We start from the raw sequence: 22427 nt of genomic DNA, 5'->3' as shown, positions 1-22427 counted from the left end.
AAACCATTTGTAATTATTGTTGCATTTTGCTACAATTTTTGCATATTCATTTCTCTTTTGTTTGAATTATGTTGAAAAATAAGTGGTTGTAGATAGATCTAATACGTGTGATTATCATAATTTTCATATTATCTGACATTCAACATGCGTGAAATGGTTTAAAAACAAAACAACACAAAACTAAAAAACTAATTACTGCGATGTCGCGTTCCTTCACACGCATCAAAATTGCTCTGCAAGATGTAGGTTTTTTGGGGTTTTTTTCTCTCTCTCTCTCTCTCTAGCTATAACGACAGATTCCAATATGAAAAGGGGGGGGGGGGGGGGGGGGGGGGTGGAGAAAAAGAAAAAAAAATCATCACTCATAAAATGAAGATTGCAAGATTTAATTTTGTCCGTCACACATACTGTACATACAATGAATAAAGAAATAAATCAACTGTAACAAACATGCATTGTCCCCTCACCTTTTTATATAATTCCTATATGCCACAACTAAGGCTTGCGATATACAAAATGTACATATCTGCTTTGAAAGCGAGAGGTCACTAGTTCGAGCCCCAGAGCGGGCAGGGTATCTTTCATTATTGTTTTCTATACACAATACATACGCTTATGTAAATTCATGAGAGACTTGAATGATGATGTGGAAAAGTAATGCAGAATACTGTACATAATGATGTCATTATTTTGTTTTCCTGATAAAAAAATAACTGAATCTAAATAAATTGAACTTTGAAATGTGACTTTGAATAATAAAGCTGATTCAGCCACAAGTAAGAAAAAAGATACCCTTCAGCTCGCCTACGCCATGTATTCTTATCAGATTAACACAAGCCTGCTACACATGATAGTCACTTGACAAACCGAAAGTACACCTTGTGATCTCATCACGTGATTTTCACGTTGAAAGTCATGTGATGTTTTCCTCATAGTCAAGATGGCGATGGGAGGACTAGGACGTATTTGTGTTGTCTTCATTACAGGTACGCTTAAATTCTGTTTTTCATTCTCAAACGCACGAAAACTTTTGCGGGATTTATTTTTGTAAACTACCGATTAATGGTAATTATCGAGGGTTAAGGGGCATACACATCGAGTAATTGGTGGATTTTGACTCCTAGTGTTGATTACCAGATATTTCGAGGATTTTCTCAGAGTTCCAATTACCAGATACAGTATACAAGTGCCTGAGCATGAACTGTGATTTAGTAGACTGGGTATTTTATAGAAAGTTTACTATCACAAGGAACAGTGACTACACACAAAAAAGTCAAAACACAAGCATACTTCTCCTTAGTAAGACTTACCTTAGGGTTAGCCCGAGTTTCCTCTGGCCTACTCCATTTTGTATATGAGGTCTTATTCCACCTGATTACATTGGTGGATATAGCTGCATGACAGCCTGTTAAAAGTTTCCTGTCGTGTAAACCTCTAATATTATTGGAGTACCTCTGGCCCTGACACCATTTCTGCACTAGACATGGTGTCAGGGCCAGAGGAAACTTGGGCTACCCTAGGGTATGCTTGTTCTGTCTGCATGGGATCCACACTTGAAAACTGATATAAACAAGATGAAATGGTTCAATGCAGAGCTGCACCTTATGTCTCCAACAAATTTATAAACAGCTCTAGTGTTGGAGATTGGATAAACATCCCAGATTTTCACTCATTAGCAAATACTTTAAAGATGCAAGGCTTGCATCATTTTTCAAAGTCATGCATGTGCTATAATGGCTGTAAAGAAAAACTCTGCCATTCCATCAAACCATTTCTCTCAAAATTCCCACTCCTTATCAAATTCCATCATGTAAAAATTCTGATTCTCAATTAATAGAGATATCTCTCAATTAATAAGGAGTCTGAATTGAATGGGTAAAAAATTAAACCAAACAGCTTTTTAGGTCATCTGAGACAAAGATCCGAAATCAAGATGGCAGTTATGGCTGCCATCTTGAAAAACACATTTTTAACTTAATTCTTCTCTAGTTCCACCTTTGGAAATCAACTCTATCTCCTGAAATGATCCAAAGATGATAACAGATATCTGTATTTAAAATTGAGGCCAAGAAGCGAATATATGCTTATAAAAGTCCGTTAATTGCTAACTGCTTAAATAGAGATATCTGTACTTTAAATACAGATACATATAATTTGAAAAGATATCTAATTATCTTTAATATAAATACAGATATATGTATTGAATACATCAACACAGATAGAATATTGTACATCTCTATTTAAATACAGATATCTCTATCTTTAATTCATATATCTTTATTTTGTCATAAATAGAGATATCTCTTATTTGAATTCAGATACCGGAATTAAACAGTAAAAACCGAAATGGCTTGCCTTACTTTCCTGCATACATGTAATAAACATCCTCCTAATAAGGAGTAATATCATCTGATTTGTATAAAGAAGCACCAATCAATGTTAACCATTTCTTGAATATTTAATGTGAGGAGACAAAGGTATGGTGTAAATAAGTATAGTGGAATAATGATGTAGTCCTGGTACCTGAGGCAATATGTACATGTAAGTATGTTTTATAATAGTATTTTGTACAATTACTATACAGCTCTTTCTTTCATTTTCTCATTTGAAGGTTGTTGAAAATATCCAAAAGTCATATTTATGCATAAATAATTAGTATTAGATATTATACAAATAGTATTTTCAAGTTAATCTTTAAAATATTTTTTCAGTGATCTGCATCTGTAGGGGAGATAACCCTCCACAATGGCCTACCAGCTATATGCTGACAGCTGAACTGGAGCTTCCTTACGCAGAAATCAAAGAGCCATTCACTGCCTACTATGATGGTGTCAACAACATGAGCCGAGTCGACTTTTATGGTGGTAAGTTAACAGCTAATTTTATCACTATAATATTGTATGTTATTATATAGAAAACTAGCTCAGACTGGTGGGAATTAGTGGGGAGTATAGGTCACCTTAGTCAGACTGGTGAGAATTAGTGGGGAGTATAGGTCACTTTACTCAGACTGGTGGGAATTAGTGGGGAGTATAGGTCACCTTACTCAGACTGGTGGGAATTAGTGGGGAGTATAGGTCACCTTACTAGCTCAGACTGGTGGGAATTAGTGGAGAGTATGGGTCACCTTACTCAGACTGGTGGGAATTAGTGGGGAGTATAGGTCACCTTACTAGCTCAGACTGGTGGGAATTAGTGGGGAGTATAGGTCACCTTACTCAGACTGGTGGGAATTAGTGGGGAGTATAGGTCACCTTAGTCAGACTGGTGAGAATTAGTGGGGAGTATAGGTCACTTTACTCAGACTGGTGGGAATTAGTGGGGAGTATAGGTCACCTTACTCAGACTGGTGGGAATCAATTTGATATTCCCCTTATGTATGTTGTCATATGAATGCCAGCTGCCATTTTGAATATTGACAATGGCATATGAGGTTTGTTATGAGTTGAATGTCATTCTCACTGCAAAATGTAATTATACAGCAAGACAAGTATCCGAACATCCTCCTTCAAGTCTCGTTCACTAGTGATATGAATGAAAAAGAAGATAAAAGAGAAAAGGAAAGAAGATATTAAACTTACCTTAGAAATGGAAATCTGGCTCCCTGCCATGTGCAAGCTGTTTCCATGGTAACAGATGTGCCCACAGCCTAGATCACACATGCATTAAATAAATAAATGTATCTTGATGTACTTAAAATGGTAATTTAAAGTTAAAGTACCCCAATTCCAAATTAAGTTAAAGCGAGTAAAACTAAGGCCAACTAATTATAATGAAAGCACTGTGTATACTTATATGTTGATGAGGCAGGCATGTCTTTTTACCAACAGATAAGTTTAGGGTGTACAAACTTCATCATTTCATCACATTATTAATGAGGTCACAGGTTTAAATTTGTTGGGCTGATTTTTTAAATTTTTTATTGAATTTTAAAGTTTGCTTAAAACTCTCCATTCTGGCCATGCAGCTAGCCAGTTACTGTTAGTATTGGAAACAATAATTGATCAAGTGACAAAACAATCTACCAATGAAAAGATACATACTGAACCAGTGTAACAATACCGTACTTTATACGTACATACTGAACCAGTGTAACAATACTGTACTTTATAGGTACATACTGAAACAGTGTAACAATACTGTACTTTATAGGTACATACTGAAACAGTGTAACAATACTGTACTTTATAGGTACATACTGAACCAGTGTAACAATACTGTACTTTATAGGTACATACTGAACCAGTGTAACAATACTGTACTTTATAGGTACATACTGAACCAGTGTAACAATACCGTACTTTATAGGTACATACTGAACCAGTGTAACAATACTGTACTTTATAGGTACAACTGAACCAGTGTAACAATACTGTACTTTATAGGTACATACTGAACCAGTGTAACAATACTGTACTTTATAGGTACAACTGAACCAGTGTAACAATACTGTACTTTATAGGTACATACTGAACCAGTGTAACAATACCGTACTTTATAGGTACATACTGAACCAGTGTAACAATACTGTACTTTATAGGTACATACTGAACCAGTGTAACAATTCTGTACTTTATAAGTACATACTGAACCAGTGTAACAATACCATACTTTATAGGTACAACTGAACCAGTGTAACAATACTGTACTTTATAGGTACATACTGAAACAGTGTAACAATACTGTACTTTATAGGTACATACTGAAACAGTGTAACAATACTGTACTTTATAGGTACATACTGAACCAGTGTAACAATACTGTACTTTATAAGTACATACTGAACCAGTGTAACAATACTGTACTTTATACATACATACTGAACCAGTGTAACAATACTGTACATTATAGGTACATACTGAACCAGTGTAACAAAACTGTACTTTATAGGTACATACTGAACCAGTCTAACAATATTGTACTTTATAAGTACATACTTAACCAGTGTAACAATACTGTACTTTATAAGTACATACTGAACCAGTGTAACAATACTGTACTTTATAGGTACATACTGAACCAGTGTAACAATACTGTACTTTATAAGTACATACTGAACCAGTGTAACAATACCGTACTTTATAGGTACATACTGAACCAGTGTAACAATACCGTACTTTATAGGTACATACTGAACCAGTGTAACAATACTGTACTTTATAGGTACATACTGAACCAGTGTAACAATACCATACTTTATAAGTACATACTGAACCAGTGTAACAATACTGTACTTTATAGGTACATACTGAACCAGTGTAACAATACTGTACTTGATAGGTACATACTGAACCAGTGTAACAATACTGTACTTTATAGGTACATACTGAACCAGTGTAACAATACTGTACTTTATAAGTACAACTGAACCAGTGTAACAATACTGTACATTATAGGTACATACTGAACCAGTGTAACAATACTGTACTTTATAAGTACATACTGAACCAGTGTAACAATACTGTACTTTATAGGTACATACTGAAACAGTGTAACAATACTGTACTTTATAGGTACATACTGGACCAGTGTAACAATACAGTACTTTATAGGTACATACTGGACCAGTGTAACAATACTGTACATTACATAAGTACATACTGAACCAGTGTAACAATACCATACTTTATAAGTACATACTGAACCAGTGTAACAATACTGTACTTTATAGGTACATACTGGACCAGTGTAACAATACCGTTCTTTATAGATACATACTGAACCAGTGTAACAATACTGTACTTTATAGGTACATACTGAACCAGTGTAACAATACTGTACTTTATAGGTACATACTGAACCAGTGTAACAATACTGTACTTTATAAGTACATACTGAACCAGTGTAACAATACTGTATTTTATAAGTACATACTGAACCAGTGTAACACTACTGTACTTTATAGGTACATACTGAACCAGTGTAACAATACTGTACTTTATAGGTACATACTGAACCAGTGTAACAATACCATACTTTATAGGTACATACTGAACCAGTGTAACAATACTGTACTTTATAGGTACATACTGAACCAGTGTAACAATACTGTACTTTATAGGTACATACTGAACCAGTGTAACAATACCATACTTTATAGGTACATACTGAACCAGCGTAACAGTACCATACTTTATAGGTACATACTGAACCAGTGTAACAATACCATACTTTATAGGTACAACTGAACCAGTGTAACAATACTGCACTTTATAGGTACATACTGAACCAGTGTAACAATACTGTACTTTATAGGTACATACTGAACCAGTGTAACAATACCATACTTTATAGGTACATACTGAACCAGTGTAACAATACTGTACTTTATAGGTACAACTGAACCAGTGTAACAATACTGCACTTTATAGGTACATACTGAACCAGTGTAACAATACTGTACTTTATAGATACATACTGAACCAGTGTAACAATACTGTACTTTATAGGTACATACTGAACCAGTGTAACAATACCGTACTTTATAGGTACATACTGAACCAGTGTAACAATACTGCACTTTATAGGTACAACTGAACCAGTGTAACAATACCATACTTTATAGGTACATACTGAACCAGTGTAACAATACTGTACTTTATAGGTACATACTGAACCAGTGTAACAATACCATACTTTATAGGTACAACTGAACCAGTGTAACAATACTGCACTTTATAGGTACAACTGAACCAGTGTAACAATACTGCACTTTATAGGTACAACTGAACCAATGTAACAATACCATACTTTATAGGTACATACTGAAACAGTGTAATTATACTGTACTTTATAAGTACATACTGAACCAGTGGAACAATACTGTACATTATAAGTACATACTGAACCAGTGTAACAATACTGTACTTTATAGGTACCTAATTGACCAATTATGGAGAAAGAAAACTACAATATCATCAATATTGTCACAATAGTTTGCAGTGAACAAACATACTAGGATGATTTCTAAATTTCAGGAATGGTAAAAACTGTTCAGCGACAGGATGTGAAGCCATTTGGTGTAGGATATAAGGTCGCTCCTATCACCACCTACAAGGTGACAAACCAAATGACCTGTTTTGGAATGAACGGCACCAGTGATGGACCCATTACTATACAGAGTGTGCTACCAGACCTTACTGGATTTCAGGTATAACCACCTATACCTTCAGTACTGAAGGCATTTTTATACTGTAGAGAAAATCCTCTCCCCTGATTGGAACACGCTTCATTGTGGGGTCTTAATTAACCTCAATCACTCTTAAAGTTATTATGGCCATTTAGAATACAGAATGTTAATATTTACAAAATTTTCACAAAAATGGTACGACCAAATTTGCAAATCCTTGCCTACTAACTATTCACTGGAAAAACAATGAGTAGAAGAAAAATACTGAATGTGTAGATCTCTTGTTATGTATACCTCTTAACGAAACCAATAACACTAAAACTTGGTAGGTAGCCAGTGAAGCCTGCTGCATGTCTCCCCAAACACAACTAGTTTTTCTAATAAACGGTAATTATTTCTTTGTTTCAGAAAGTCGGTAAAAGTGTGAAGCTGGGTAAGGAGGCTGACCAGTGGCAGCTTGTGAATGTTGTCGGGGAGAAGAAGAACACCTACACAATCTGGATTAATTCTGATGGGAGTCCAATGTTGTATGAGATGATGGGTTACGATACTTTACTGGGTTCTCACTATGACAAATACTACATCAAATATACCAACTTTACAGCTAATGCTAAGTTTGACGACAGCACATTTGCCTATCCTAAAGGTAAGCAATACAAACTGGTAAAAAAGTATTTCCATTCCTTTGGAGAATTATTGAAGAATCACGTAATAGTTTAATTTAACAAGACTCGATCCCTGAAGTGAAAATTTACTGATACTAGCTAAGTTTCCGATCTATAAGTCTATCAGAAACCCAAAACGTTTACACATGTATCGGGTATTTTTTGATACATAGAACATTGTTTAAAGAAAGCTGTAATAAAAGTATTTACTTTGTACATCTATATGTTGTGTGAAAACTGCTGAAAATAACAATCCATAGATATTATTTAACCATGTACATTAGATATAGACAAATTTTTGAGAAAAGTCAGCCTTTTATTCGTTCCTTGAAGTTTACTCTGAAAATATCCCCATTTTAATTAATTATTAAATTGAATTAGTGACCATGGTTGTTGATTGGATGTTAAACAAAATAAACCAATAATTTAAATTTTGCTTAATCCAATATTGAGTCCACATTTAGAACACAAGAAGTAAGAATATAAAGACAGAAGGTTTCTGTACATAGACTTAATTCATTGATCATGTGTACCGTTGTAGATAGACTTAATTCATTGATCATGTGTACCGTTGTAGATAGACTTAATTCATTTATCATGTGTACCGTTGTAGATAGACTGGATTAATTGATCATGTGTACCGTTGTAGATAGACTTAATTCATTTATCATGTGTACCGTTGTAGATAGACTGGATTAATCCATCATGTGTACCGTTGTAGATAGACTGGATTAATCGATCATGTGTACCGTTGTAGATAGACTTAATTCATTGATCATGTGTACCGTTGTAGATAGACTGGATTAATCGATCATGTGTACCGTTGTATTTATCAGGACTGACGTGCGGCGACTTCCCCGGCCCAGGTGCCAGTGAACGGCATGTGTTAATGAATCCCATGAAGGAATACATTCACCACTATGACCAGCATGTCCAGGACTTATTTGGACAATTCAAAATTAAACATGGCCGTAAATACCATTCAATTAAAGAACACGCTCAGAGACACCATCACTTCAGAAACAATCTAAGGTATTGATAATCTCTATATTATTCATAACGTATTTGTGATCTTAAAACAGGTATTTATAGTCTTTGTAATGAATTTTTATTGTCCTTTCATCAGATACCATTTGATGTATTTATAGTTTAGTTAAATGAAGATCTTATAATAGTCATGTATTAATTACTCTAGCCATGTCTTCCAGCCAGATTGAAGAAAATTAGTGTTGATGTGTTGTTGTATTGCACAAGAAAAGAATAAACTTTTTCTTGAAATTTCTTCAAATCAGAGGCTGGATTGAATTGAATTTCCTCAGTAATGAGCTGGCCCCTGCACCTCCTCATCTATTTTTGTTCTAATTGACTTTTGTCTGACATCATGCGTCCGTTAACAATTAACATTTTTGACTTTTTCCCCAAAACCCCTGAAACCAAATTTAATCAAATTTGGCAGGCAGCTTTTATTGCTAAAGGTCAACCAAAATTGTGAATATATGGTCCCCACCCCCAGGGGTCTAAAATCTTCATCTCAAGACCCAAATAAGGTAGAAATAAATACTTCTTCATAGATGAGTCTTAAGGTGCTTAACCCAAAATTGTGAATTAGATGACCCTGCATGTCAGCATGGGATGACAGTTTGAAGGTAAAATGTATGCACATGTTGCCAGTTGGCCCTGACTGACCCGTAGGGGATGATGGGTGGGACCAAAAAGAGTCAAATTGGCTGAAACTTCAAAAATCTTTGTTAACATTATCAGCATGGGGTGACAGTTTAATGGTATGCACATGTTGGCCCTGACTGCATCTCCTCATCTATTTTATCCATTATGGGCGGCCACTGCACCTCCTCGTCTATTTCATCAATTAACGACGGCCACGGCTTCTCATCATCTATTTTATCAATGAATGGCGGCCACTGCACATCCTTATCTATTTTTTTCTCATTTCTTTTAATGTATTTTAGTCACATCCTTAAACTACAGCAGATATCTTAGCGACAGCAGAAACCAAAACTAGGGCACATAGCATTAATGATGAGCCTTAGAAGGACAGAACAGCTATATATGTTTTTAGGTCATCTGACCCGAAGGGTCAGGATGACCTATAGTCATCATGCTTCGTCCGTCGTCGTGCGCCGTCCGCCGTGCGTAAACTTTTCACATTTCAATCTTCTTCTCAAGTTCCACCAGTGGGATTAAGCTGAAACTTGCATGAAATGATCCTGAGATGGTCCTGACCAAGTGTTGTTATTTTTCGGGTCAGTCCGAAATCCAAGATGGCCGCCATAGCCGCCATTTTGAAAACATATTTTAAACTTCTTCTCAAGTTCCACCAGTGCTGTTGGGCTGAAACTTGCCTGAAATGATCCTGAGATGATCCCGACCAAGTGTTGTTATTTTTCGGGTCGGTCCGAAATCCAAGATGGCCGCCATAGCCGCCATCTTGAAAAACACATTTTAAACTTCTTCTCAAGTTCCACTGGTGCCATTGAGCTGAAACTTGTCTGAAATGATCCTGAGATGATCCCGACCAAGTGTTGTTATTTTTCGGGTCTGTCCGAAATCCAAGATGGCCGCCATAGCCGCCATCTTGAAAAACACATTTTAAACTTCTTCTCAAGTTCCACTGGTGCCATTGAGCTGAAACTTGCCTGAAATGATCCTGATATGATCCCGACCAAGTGTTGTTATTTTTCGGGTCGGTCCGAAATCCAAGATGGCCGCCATAGCCGCCATCTTTAAAAACACATTTTAAACTTCTTCTCAAGTTCCACTGGTGCCATTGAGCTGAAACTTGCCTGAAATTATCCTGATATGATCCCGACCAAGTGTTGTTTTTTTTCGGGTCGGTCCGAAATCCAAGATGGCCGCCATAGCCGCCATCTTGAAAAACACATTTTAAACTTCTTCTCAAGTTCCACTGGTGTCATTGAGCTGAAACTTGCCTGAAATTATCCTGATATGATCCCGACCAAGTGTTGTTATTTTTAGGGTCGGTCCGAAATCCAAGATGGCCGCCATAGCCGCCATCTTGAAAAACACATTTTAAACTTCTTCTCAAGTTCCACTGGTGTCATTGAGCTGAAACTTGCCTGAAATGATCCTGATATGATCCCGACCAAGTGTTGTTATTTTTAGGGTCGGTCCGAAATCCAAGATGGCAGCCATAGCCGCCATCTTGAAAAACACATTTTAAACTTCTTCTCAAGTTCCACCAGTGCTGTTGGGCTGATACTTGCCAGAAATGTTCCTGAGATGATTCCCACCAAGTGTTGTTATTTTTCGGGCCAATTCGAAATCCAAGATGGCCGACATAGCCGCCATCCTGAAAAACACATTTTAAACTTCTTCCCAAGTTCCACCAGTGCTATTGAGCTAAAAATTGCCTGAAATGATCCTGATTTGATCCCGACCAAGTGTTGTTATTTTTCGGGTAGGGCCGAAATCCAAGATGGCCACCATAACCACTATTTTCAAAAACACATTTTAAACTTTTTGTCAAGTTCCACCTGTGCTGTTGGGCTGAAACTTGCCTGAAATGTTTCTGAGATAATCCCGACCAAGTATTGTTATTTTTTAGATTGGTCTGAAATGCAAGATGGCCACCATATCCGCCATCTTAAAAAACACATTTTAAACTTCTTCTCCAGTTCCACTGGTGCCATTGAGCTCGAAATTGGTGAGGATGTTAAGGAAGGAGGGCAAACAAAGTGTTGTTATTTTTTTGGCCTCGTAAAAACTTTGGCATGGCAGCAATGGCGGCCATTTTGTAACATGATTGCGCAATCATGGTTTTCCTGAACAACACCTATTTCAAACTTCTTCTCAAATTCCACACCGTGGGATTCAGCTCTAACTTACCAGAAATTATCCTTAGATGGTCCAGACCAAGTGTTATTATTTATTGGGTCGGTCAGAAATCCAAGATGGCCACCATGGCCAACAGTGCCATTATATACTTGCTACAGAGAATGCATACTACAATAATATAAGTTTTTTTTATTTTTTCAGTCAGATGACCGTTAAGGCCCCTGGGCCTCTTGTTTCTTCTTTCTACTTCATCTTTCTCCTACTTCGTATTGAAAGGTGTTGATATATATCTTGCAATGTGTCTTGTGTACCATCATTGGGCTTCCAGGCAGGTGTAACAATTGGCTCTGTACATGTAAGACTATGTGCTGTGATTGTTTTGTTATAACGATGGTTAAACCCTTGAAACAAAGACAGTTTTATTTCTTTGTGGTATACAACAGTATTATATAACCTGAACTCACCCTACCAAATGTGCACTATTAATTGTGAAATTAAACCGGAGTTCTCAGCCTTGGATTTGGTTTTATTCCATTACTCATTATTATTTATTTTAATAATTATTTGAAAAGTTGAATCCATTTTTATAATTATGTTAAACTAATTGGGGATTTCTTATGATCCATAGATACATCCATTCTAAGAACAGGGCCGGTCTGTCGTTCTCTTTAGCTGTGAATCACCTAGCAGATAAATCTGTCGAAGAACTGTCAATGATGAATGGGTTTAGACGTACCCCAGGACATCACGGTGGACTGCCTTTTGACAAGACCAAATACAGTGTGAAAGACACTCCTGTTAGCTGGGACTGGAGACTGTATGGTAGGTATATATATTATAGAGTTTTCAGACTTGATATATACCTAGCAAATTATCGTGAATCAAAAACTGTTAAGTTATGAAAGTATACATGAAATTTTCAAAAATAATAAATTGGTCATGTCCCACAATGCAAAGGGCAGGTTATATCAGTCAACATAAAATGGCTGAATGCCAAAAGTGTGGACCTGCCAAAATGCAGATAGATTCTGACAAAAGGAAACGTAAAAGTGACAAGAATTGGCTGTTCCGTAGGATTTCCGTAGGAAAATAGTTTTGTTAAAGCTTAGAAAGAGAAGAAAAAAGGAATAGACTCGATTTCCGATTTTGCTCGACTTCTATTGGATTGCTGGTTTTTTCATTGTTTTAAGAAAAAATCAATAACAAAACATCGGGTAATTACAGATTCTGAGGTTTGTATTAAAAACAGAAATGAGAAATATTTCTGAAACGCATTAGTATGTCTCTCCAGTGCTACTTACATGTTTGACAAATTAAGCTATAGTGATTGTTTTCTCGACTGTACATAGGAGCTGTGACACCGGTAAAGGACCAGGCTGTCTGTGGATCCTGTTGGAGCTTCGGAACTGTTGGTACCATCGAGGGGGCCTACTTTCTCAAGGTGTGGAGAAAGATTTTAAACAAATAATTAAAAAATTTCCACTGGACTTTTTTGTTGCATTTGTGATGCAAATTAAAGCAGTATATACTGTAAATAATCTTTAAAAGACTTTCTCAGTTCCCCGTTGAGTTTAATTACAATCATTGTTTTGTCATCAGTAATGTTTGAATAGGTAAGGCATACTTAGTCTAGTGTTGTTTAGAAAATATAAAACCTCCGGGACTAAGCATTCCCTATCAATAGTTTTAATGTCCTTATGCATGCACTTTTAAAACTCTTACGCATGTGTTCATTACAGATTTCTTCGATATTTTTACAGAAAAGATAGAAAATAAAGTTATCAAATATTATCAAAATTAACAATTAAATTTTTAGTCTGGGCACCTCGTGCGCCTGTCGCAACAAGAATTGATGGACTGTTCGTGGGGTGAAGGCAACAACGCCTGTGATGGGGGTGAGGACTTCAGGTCCTACAACTGGATCATGAAGAACAAAGGCATCACAAGTGAAGAAATGTACGGACCTTATCTTGCCCAGGTGTGTATTGATATTTGTCTGCCCCATATCAACGGACATATAGGATTCATCTTTAATAAGAAATACAATTGTTCAATTCATTTTAGACAAGATTTGCAGATTTTAGAACCAGAATACCAGACACAAGTGAACTTACAAAATAGATATTTGTTTGTTTATAAGCAGTCACTGTTTTCATGAATCAGGATGATAAATTTATTGCAATATTATTTACTCTCCATAAATGCATGATTATCATATGATTACTTTTCATGCTACCGGCCGGTAGTAAATTAAATGTAAATATGATATTTTGGCCAGCTAGATTTTTCCATTTGACATTTGAAACATATCTGATTTTAAAAATCTGTGTTGTTTTGAATCTATATAGCTGTATATACCACAAGCTTCTCTGGTAACCACTTCACGCTAATCCTAAGAAACAGTGATGAAACCAGTCTAGAGCGATTTAGTTTGACTTATATTTGTATGTTTTCCAGGATGGTAAATGTCATGCAGCAGCCGTGACACCTGTTGTGACACTGAAGAACTATGTCAATGTCACCAAAGGAGACCTTCAAGCCCTCAAATTTGCCATTGCCCACCAGGGACCCGTATCAGTAGCCATTGATGCCTCACACAAATCTTTGTCCTTCTATGCCAACGGTATCTACTATGAGCCGGCCTGTGGTGAGTGATGTTATACTTCTTGTTACAGGTTCAATGATCTAAAACATCTACATTTGTACCTAGGCCAAGAATGTGATCAATGATAACCTACAAATCTAAACACATTCTGTAACATTTTAAAGCGTTTTCATACCTTTCGCGAAAAAATGGGAAATTGGGGGTTAGGGTGGTTGGGGGGGGGGGGGGGGTACTGGAATCAGTCTGTTTATCTGTCTTTAGACACATTTTGTACCATCTAATCCTCTCAAAATTATGCATGGTTTTAACAAAACTTTGCATACATGTTACTCATAAAATAAATCTCCCTGGAAGCCATTACGCTAGAGAATATGACTGGAGATGTGCATCCAGGTTGGGTTTTTTTTCTCAAAAATTTTAGCTACCATAGTAGCATGGTCACTATATACATATATATACAGGTTTTGTGTAATGAAAATAGCTCATCAGTCTGTAGATATTTTTTTTTCTTAATTTGGTCAAATGGTGCAACTTATTGATGCCTATTAATTTTAGACATGTGTTTCCAGAATCGTTACTATGGAAATATATGTGTAATAGAGGCCTCTGATTGGTCAAAATTTAGATACTCTCTCATTAAGCTGAAAATTGATATGCAAGGGTTTTAAAAGATAGGAAAAACAATGCTTCTGACAGTAATAGATTATATATGAATTCAAGATTTAAAAAAAAAAAGCATGTACACAACTGCACTAGTTTTTAGCTCGCTTCTCGGAGAGAGGGGGAGGTTATGCTGTCACATAGGTGTTGGCGTTGGTTTTTAAATGTTGAGCTATAAATGTAGAAAGGAATCATTAAACTCCTTTGAAATGTTTGTTGTACCCCTAGATTTTATTTGTTGATCATATATCTTAGGATGTGAGTTTGTGTGGCTACATTATGTATCTGTTCGTGAGTTTGTGTGGTTACATTATGTATCTGTTCGTGAGTTTGTGTGGCTACATTATGTATCTGTCCGTGACTTTGTGTGGTTACATTATATATCTGTCCGTGAGTTTGTGTGGTTACATTATGTATCTGTTCGTGAGTTTGTGTGGTTACATTATATATCTGTCCGTGACTTTGTGTGGTTACATTATGTACATTTGTATCTGTCCGTGAGTTTGTGTGGCTACATTATATATCTGTTCGTGAGTTTGTGTGGTTACATTATGTATCTGTTCGTGAGTTTGTGTGGCTACAGTATGTATCTGTTCGTCAGTTTGTGTGGCTACATTATGTATCTGTTCGTGAGTTTGTGTGGTTACATTATGTATCTGTTCCTGAGTTTGTGTGGTTACATTGTATATCTGTTCGTGAGTTTGTGTGGTTACATTATATATCTGTTCGTGAGTTTGTGTGGCTACAGTATGTATCTGTTCGTGAGTTTGTGTGGCTACAGTATGTATCTGTTCGTGAGTTTGTATCTGTTCGTGAGTTTGTGTGGTTACATTATGTATCTGTTCATGAGTTTGTGTGGTTACATTATGTATCTGTTCGTGAGTTTGTGTGGTTACATTATATATCTGTTCGTGAGTTTGTGTGGCTACAGTATGTATCTGTTCCTGAGTTTGTGTGGCTACAGTATGTATCTGTTCGTGAGTTTGTATCTGTTCGTGAGTTTGTGTGGTTACATTATGTATCTGTTCGTGAGTTTGTGTGGCTACATTATGTATCTGTTCGTGAGTTTGTGTGGCTACATTATGTATCTGTCCGTGAGTTTGTGTGGTTACATTATATATCTGTTCGTGAGTTTGTGTGGCTACAGTATGTACATATGTATCTGTTCGTGACTTTGTGTGGTTACATTATGTATCTGTTCGTGAGTTTGTGTGGCTACATTATATATCTGTTCGTGAGTTTGTGTGGCTACATTATGTATCTGTTCGTGAGTTTGTGTGGTTACATTATGTATCTGTTCGTGAGTTTGTGTGGTTACATTATGTATCTGTTCGTGAGTTTGTGTGGTTACATTATATATCTGTTTGTGAGTTTGTGTGGCTACATTATGTATCTGTTCGTGAGTTTGTGTGGCTACATTATGTATCTGTTCGTGAGTTTGTGTGGTTACATTATGTATCTGTTCGTGAGTTTGTGTGGTTACATTATATATCTGTCCGTGACTTTGTGTGGTTACATTGTGTATCTGTTCGTGAGTTTGTGTGGTTACATTATATATCTGTTTGTGAGTTTGTGTGGTTACATTATATATCTGTCCGTGAGTTTGTGTGGTTACATTATGTATCTGTTCGTGAGTTTGTGTGGTTACATTATATATCTATCCGTGAGTTTGTGTGGTTACATTATGTATCTGTCCGTGAGTTTGTGTGGTTACATTATGTATCTGTTCGTGAGTTTGTGTGGTTACATTATATATCTGTCCGTGAGTTTGTGTGGTTACATTATGTATCTGTTCGTGAGTTTGTGTCGCTACATTATGTATCTATCCGTGAGTTTGTGTGGTTACATTATATATCTGTTCGTGAGTTTGTGTGGTTACATTATATATCTATCCGTGAGTTTGTGTGGTTACATTATATATCTATCCGTGAGTTTGTGTGGTTACATTATGTATCTGTCCGTGAGTTTGTGTGGTTACATTATATATCTATCCGTGAGTTTGTGTGGTTACATTATATATCTGTCCGTGAGTTTGTGTGGTTACATTATATATCTGTTCGTGAGTTTGTGTGGTTACATTATATATCTGTCCGTGAGTTTGTGTGGCTACATTATATATCTGTTCGTGAGTTTGTGTGGCTACAACATTATGTATCTGTTCCAGGTAATACTGACGATGCCTTGGACCATGCTGTCCTCGCTGTGGGCTACGGAACCATTGCTGGCCAAGACTACTGGTTGGTAAAGAATTCCTGGTCCACGTATTGGGGTAACGACGGCTACGTTCTCATGTCTCAGAAGAACAACAATTGTGGTGTGGCTACTGCAGCCACGTACGTTATTCTATAGAACCCACATACTGAGGATTACCACATGTTCTACTCTATTAACATCGCTTCAAAGTTCAGCTATGCCATCAATCACAATGTAATTGTGCTTTAGGCTGTTAAAACTTCATTTTTATTGGAACATCATCGTAACATTATAACATAATGGTTGTACGACTGTGATATTGGTGCCTGGTAGAGTGAACTTGAAATGTGACATCTACATCATGACAAAATGATTTAATACTCACTTGTTTCTTCGTTAACAAATATAAGAGTATATCCTGTTATCTGTATTAATTTATATAAAACATGATTATATCCTCAATAATTGTAAATGAAACCTAGTCCTTCTCAGTGTTTACCATTAACAATACTGTGCCGTAAATTTCAGAATTGTTTTATTTAAAGACAAACAGATCTTCTTTTTTTCCATTATCTGTCCTACTGGCTGGTTGTTTGGTACACCTGTCATTTCCATAACTGTATGATGTTGAGGCTATTATGAATTAGATGTGATCTAATTAAAAGCAGATCTCTCATTCCAATCAGGTTTGATCTCCATGTTACACGTGACAGAAGTAAAATGAGTGATATGATTTTATCAGGACTGAATTTAAGTAAAAATCATGCCCCGTTACATTGGTTTGTATACATTCCATTATCCAGTATAGTGATACCTCCACGTGTGAAAATTAAATCAAAGTGTGAAATATATGCAAATTGAATTTCGGATGTGTGATGTAAATAAAATTTTTGTAGAAAAAAAAACATGCATTGTGTATATTTGTTTTGAATCAAGAACTGTACCACAAAATGTACTGTAATGAGATGGCGTTATAGAGGTTACACATGAGCGGTTTTTGCATATGGTAATTCTTTCACTCATTAAGTTTTTTTTCAAATGTTGCAAAAACATGAGCTTTAGCAGAGTTTTGTGTAACTTTGGAAAGATAACTAATGAGGGTAAACAAAATACCATATACAACAACCATGGGCTTGACCTGTTTTACCACAATAGAAACAAATATTCGTGGATGAATTGGCATGTTTTGTGTCAACGTACATTGTATGTTCTGTTACAAAAATATCAGGGATCAGGGATATGACCTTAATTTAAGTGAAATATTACAATATATAAATAGACTGAAATAGTACATTTTGTTTTGAAACATAACAAATAATAAGCAAGTTTATTATTTTCAAAATAATGAATTGATAGAAATTAATATATATATTTTTAAATGTGACAAAAACAACGGCAAAGTACTTCTTGTGTGTTATCATTTCTGGTACCCAGTGAATCAGCCTCCAAACTTCACTGTGTCAATCAAAACGCATTTAATTATTCTATGTGTGGTATAATGACTTTTTTCACGCCATGGGAGTTGAATAAATCTCACCTATTGTGGTAGTAAAAAGTAACGCAAAAACCAAAACGTAAACTCTAACTACTGGGAACTGTGCAGGCATTGTAAATGTCTAAACATTAAACTATCCGCTAACATTCTGTGATTTGGACATTTGTCATATACAGATAATGTCTGTGTAAACACTGAGACCTGGTTAATAGGATATTTACAATTTAAGAGCATTAAACCTGTATTTTTGCATTTGGGAATCCGAAGCTTCAAAACTTAGACGTTGGTATAGAGAATCTGTGTCTCTACCACAATACATTAGTGTTATTCCACTCTCAGACCATTGTATCAATGTGATAACTTTGATATATATGTTATTTTCCACTAATATAACCTTTCGGTGTTTTCATTGGTCAAGAATTTGAACTTTGACCCAAACTGCATATGTTATTAATGTCATCAATAATGGAATGACGTCACGTCACCGGGTCCGGCCGTTACTTGTACACCTTATTTTGTATACGTAAATTATACTTGGCCAGGTTCCCTTTGATTCCTGTCGATATCATTTTGGTAGAAACTGATCACACGACTCGTGAATTTTTAATATGGAATTTATTTCACACGGATAAGTTTTTTTTTTTAAGTTACAATAGACACTCGCTAAAGCTTGTGTCTTTTATAGCTTTAAAAAATAACTTACTCGAGTGAAATAAATTCCATATCCAACAATCACGAGTCGTGTAACTGCTATTTAGCTCACCTGAAGAACCAACGTGAGCTTCTTCCGACCGTCGACCTCTTAATTTCTGATTAATTTTTAATCTAATTTGACTGGAAGCAACTGTAAATGACGGGTTCAAAAAGCTACACAGGGTGGGACTGGCCCTTAGAGTGCTGAGGTGCGGGGCCGAAAGAGAGCAGTTTGGCTGTACTGCTGTAAACAACTTCTTCTCTGGAACTGATCGATTGATATCAGTCATATTTGGCTGTTAGCACCCCTAGGTGGTAGGGATTTAAAATCGCACAAATAGTAGAGCCGACTCATCGGGGGGATGAGAGCTTGGACTAAAAGGGGCTAATTTGGCTGTATTGCTGTAAACAACTACTCCAGTTGTATCTTCACAGATAAACATTTTCTCATGACATAAAGAAAATGATTAAACAAGATGTCAGCTGACTATATTGATATATACATGATATAAACATATAAATGGCACGGAATAAAAGTATACCTATTCAATGGATCTTATTTCTGGTTCCACATTAAAATCAGCTGTAACGTAGCTTAGTTTATTACGTACCGTAATACATAACATGCTTCAGAGGCCACACCCAAACATAGTGTGATTTCAGTAGTAGTAGTATTATAGTGTCATATAGAGGGTCCCATAGTGTCATATAGAGGGTCCCTATGGAGGGACCCCTAACCACCCTTAAAATACTACTACTTTCAGTAACCAAAGTCAACAACTCCATGTTTGAAAATCATGCCTTTTGTGCAATTCTCAAAAGTGTTCTGGAAAGGACATCGAAATAAAAGAAATTTCAAGTTTTTTTCTGTAAATTTTCTGGACACCAAAGTGTTGAGTACAATTTATGCGATTCATTTTTAAAGGTACAAACCGGCAACACGTCATATTCAGCATCACATTATTATTGCACATTAAAATGCTTTGACACTATTTTTCTATGGCGTGTGTAAATATTTAGTAGGAATCCAACGAAAAACAGCAAAGCCGACCAAACGTATCTGTAAAGAGAAAAGGTTTATGTTATATGCTCCTAAAGATTCACAAATAAAAACCAGAATACATAAACAAGCAAACAATGTACAACTTCACTAACGAGCCAACAATGTATAACTTCACTAACAAGCGAACAATGTATAACTTCACTAACAAGCCAACAATGTATAACCACTAACAAGCGAACAATGTATAACTTCACTAACAAGCCAACAATGTATAACCACTAACAAGCGAACAATGTATAACTTCACTAACGAACGAACAATGTATAACTTTACTAACAAGCCAACAATGTATAACCACTAACAAGCGAACAATGTATAACTTCACTAACGAACGAACAATGTATAACTTTACTAACAAGCCAACAATGTATAACCACTAACAAGCGAACAATGTATAACCACTAACAGGAGAACAATGTATAACTTCACTAACAAGCCAACAATGTATAACCACTAACAAGCGAACAATGTATAACCACTAACAAGCGAACAATGTATAAACTAGCGAACAATGTATAACTTCACTAACAAGCCAACAATGTATACCTTCACTAACAAGCCAACAATGTATAACTTCACTTACAAGCCAACAATGTATAAACTAGCGAACAATGTATAACTTCACTAACTAGCGAACAATGTATAACTTCACTAACTAGCGAACAATGTATAACTTCACTAACAAGCCAACAATGTATAACTTCACTAACAAGCCAACAATGTATAACTTCACTAACAAGCCAACAATGTATAATTTCACTAACAAGCCAACAATGTATAACTTCACTAACAAGCCAACAATGTATACCTTCACTAACAAGCCAACAATGTATACCTTCACTAACAAGCCAACAATGTATAACTTCACTTACAAGCGAACAATGTATAAACTAGCGAACAATGTATAACTTCACTAACTAGCGAACAATGTATAACTTCACTAACTAGCGAACAATGTATAACTTCACTAACAAGCCAACAATGTATAACTTCACTAACAAGCCAACAATGTATAACTTCACTAACAAGCCAACAATGTATAATTTCACTAACAAGCCAACAATGTATAACTTCACTAACAAGCCAACAATGTATACCTTCACTAACAAGCCAACAATGTATAACTTCACTAACAAGCGAACAATGTATAACTTCACTAACAAGCCAACAATGTATACCTTAACTAACAAGTGAATAATGTATAACTTCACTAACAAGCGAACAATGTATAACTTCACTAACAAGCGAACAATGTATAACTTCACTAACGAGCGAACAATGTATAACTTAACTAACTAGTGAACAATGTATACCTTAACCAACAAGAGACAAATGTATAACTGTACTAATAAGCGGCCGATGTATAACAAAGCAGACCAAAACGTATATGTAAAGGGTAAAGGGAAATTTCATACAACAATTATAGATATACATGTATTTGATTTCACGAACAAGCGAATAATTGACAACTGTACTAATAAACGACCGATGTATAACTTCATTAACAAGTGAATAGTTTATATAATCTCCGACCAGTAATATGCTATGATTATACTCACTGATAAACGAATGGCTTCGGAAACAATAGGAATGATAAAACAATGGAAAGAGCCTTTCTTAGAAGTGTAACTGAAATATAAACAATGTCTTGTTTTAACTTATTAACCTGTAATGTGCATCACAACTTGATCAGTAACGCAATAACTTGAAGGTACTTTCAAAATACATCGTTCCAATCAGTATAATGCTCGAGCCGGTAGGCCGACAAGTGTATGTCCATCAGTTATCTTAGGGAAATGTTCTAGTAGTACTTACACTTAGTACTATTGTGTTATATCAAGTATCAATTAGTCTATCTAATAATACACGCCATGAAGACTGTTGTGTTATATCAAGTATCAATTAGTCTATCTAATAATACACGCCATGAAGACTGTTGTGTTATATCAAGTATCAATTGGTCTATCTAATAATACACGCCATGAAGACTGTTGTGTTATATCAAGTATCAATTAGTCTATCTAATAATACACGCCATGAAGACTGTTGTGTTATATCAAGTATCAATTAGTCTATCTAATAATACCCGCCATGAAGACTATTGTGTTATA

General features: G+C 35.8%; 1 protein-coding gene across 1 annotated transcript; it reads left to right on the top strand.

The window, feature by feature from the left end:
• The first annotated feature begins 890 nt into the window (after positions 1-890).
• Positions 891-17974, top strand: LOC117324932 (digestive cysteine proteinase 1-like). The gene is made up of 10 exons (XM_033880773.1): positions 891-986; positions 2712-2864; positions 6978-7150; positions 7538-7775; positions 8631-8826; positions 12236-12429; positions 12957-13048; positions 13424-13585; positions 14065-14254; positions 17037-17974. The coding sequence occupies exons 1-10, from the start codon at positions 941-943 to the stop codon at positions 17219-17221; spliced, it is 1629 nt and encodes a 542-aa protein (XP_033736664.1). The 5' UTR covers positions 891-940; the 3' UTR covers positions 17222-17974.
• The last annotated feature ends 4453 nt before the right edge of the window (positions 17975-22427 follow it).

The sequence above is a fragment of the Pecten maximus genome, chromosome 4 (genome assembly GCF_902652985.1).
Source record: "Pecten maximus chromosome 4, xPecMax1.1, whole genome shotgun sequence".
Classification (NCBI taxonomy): domain Eukaryota; kingdom Metazoa; phylum Mollusca; class Bivalvia; order Pectinida; family Pectinidae; genus Pecten; species Pecten maximus.
Note: the sequence above shows the minus strand (reverse complement) of the source record. Positions and strands in the feature narration are given on the sequence as shown.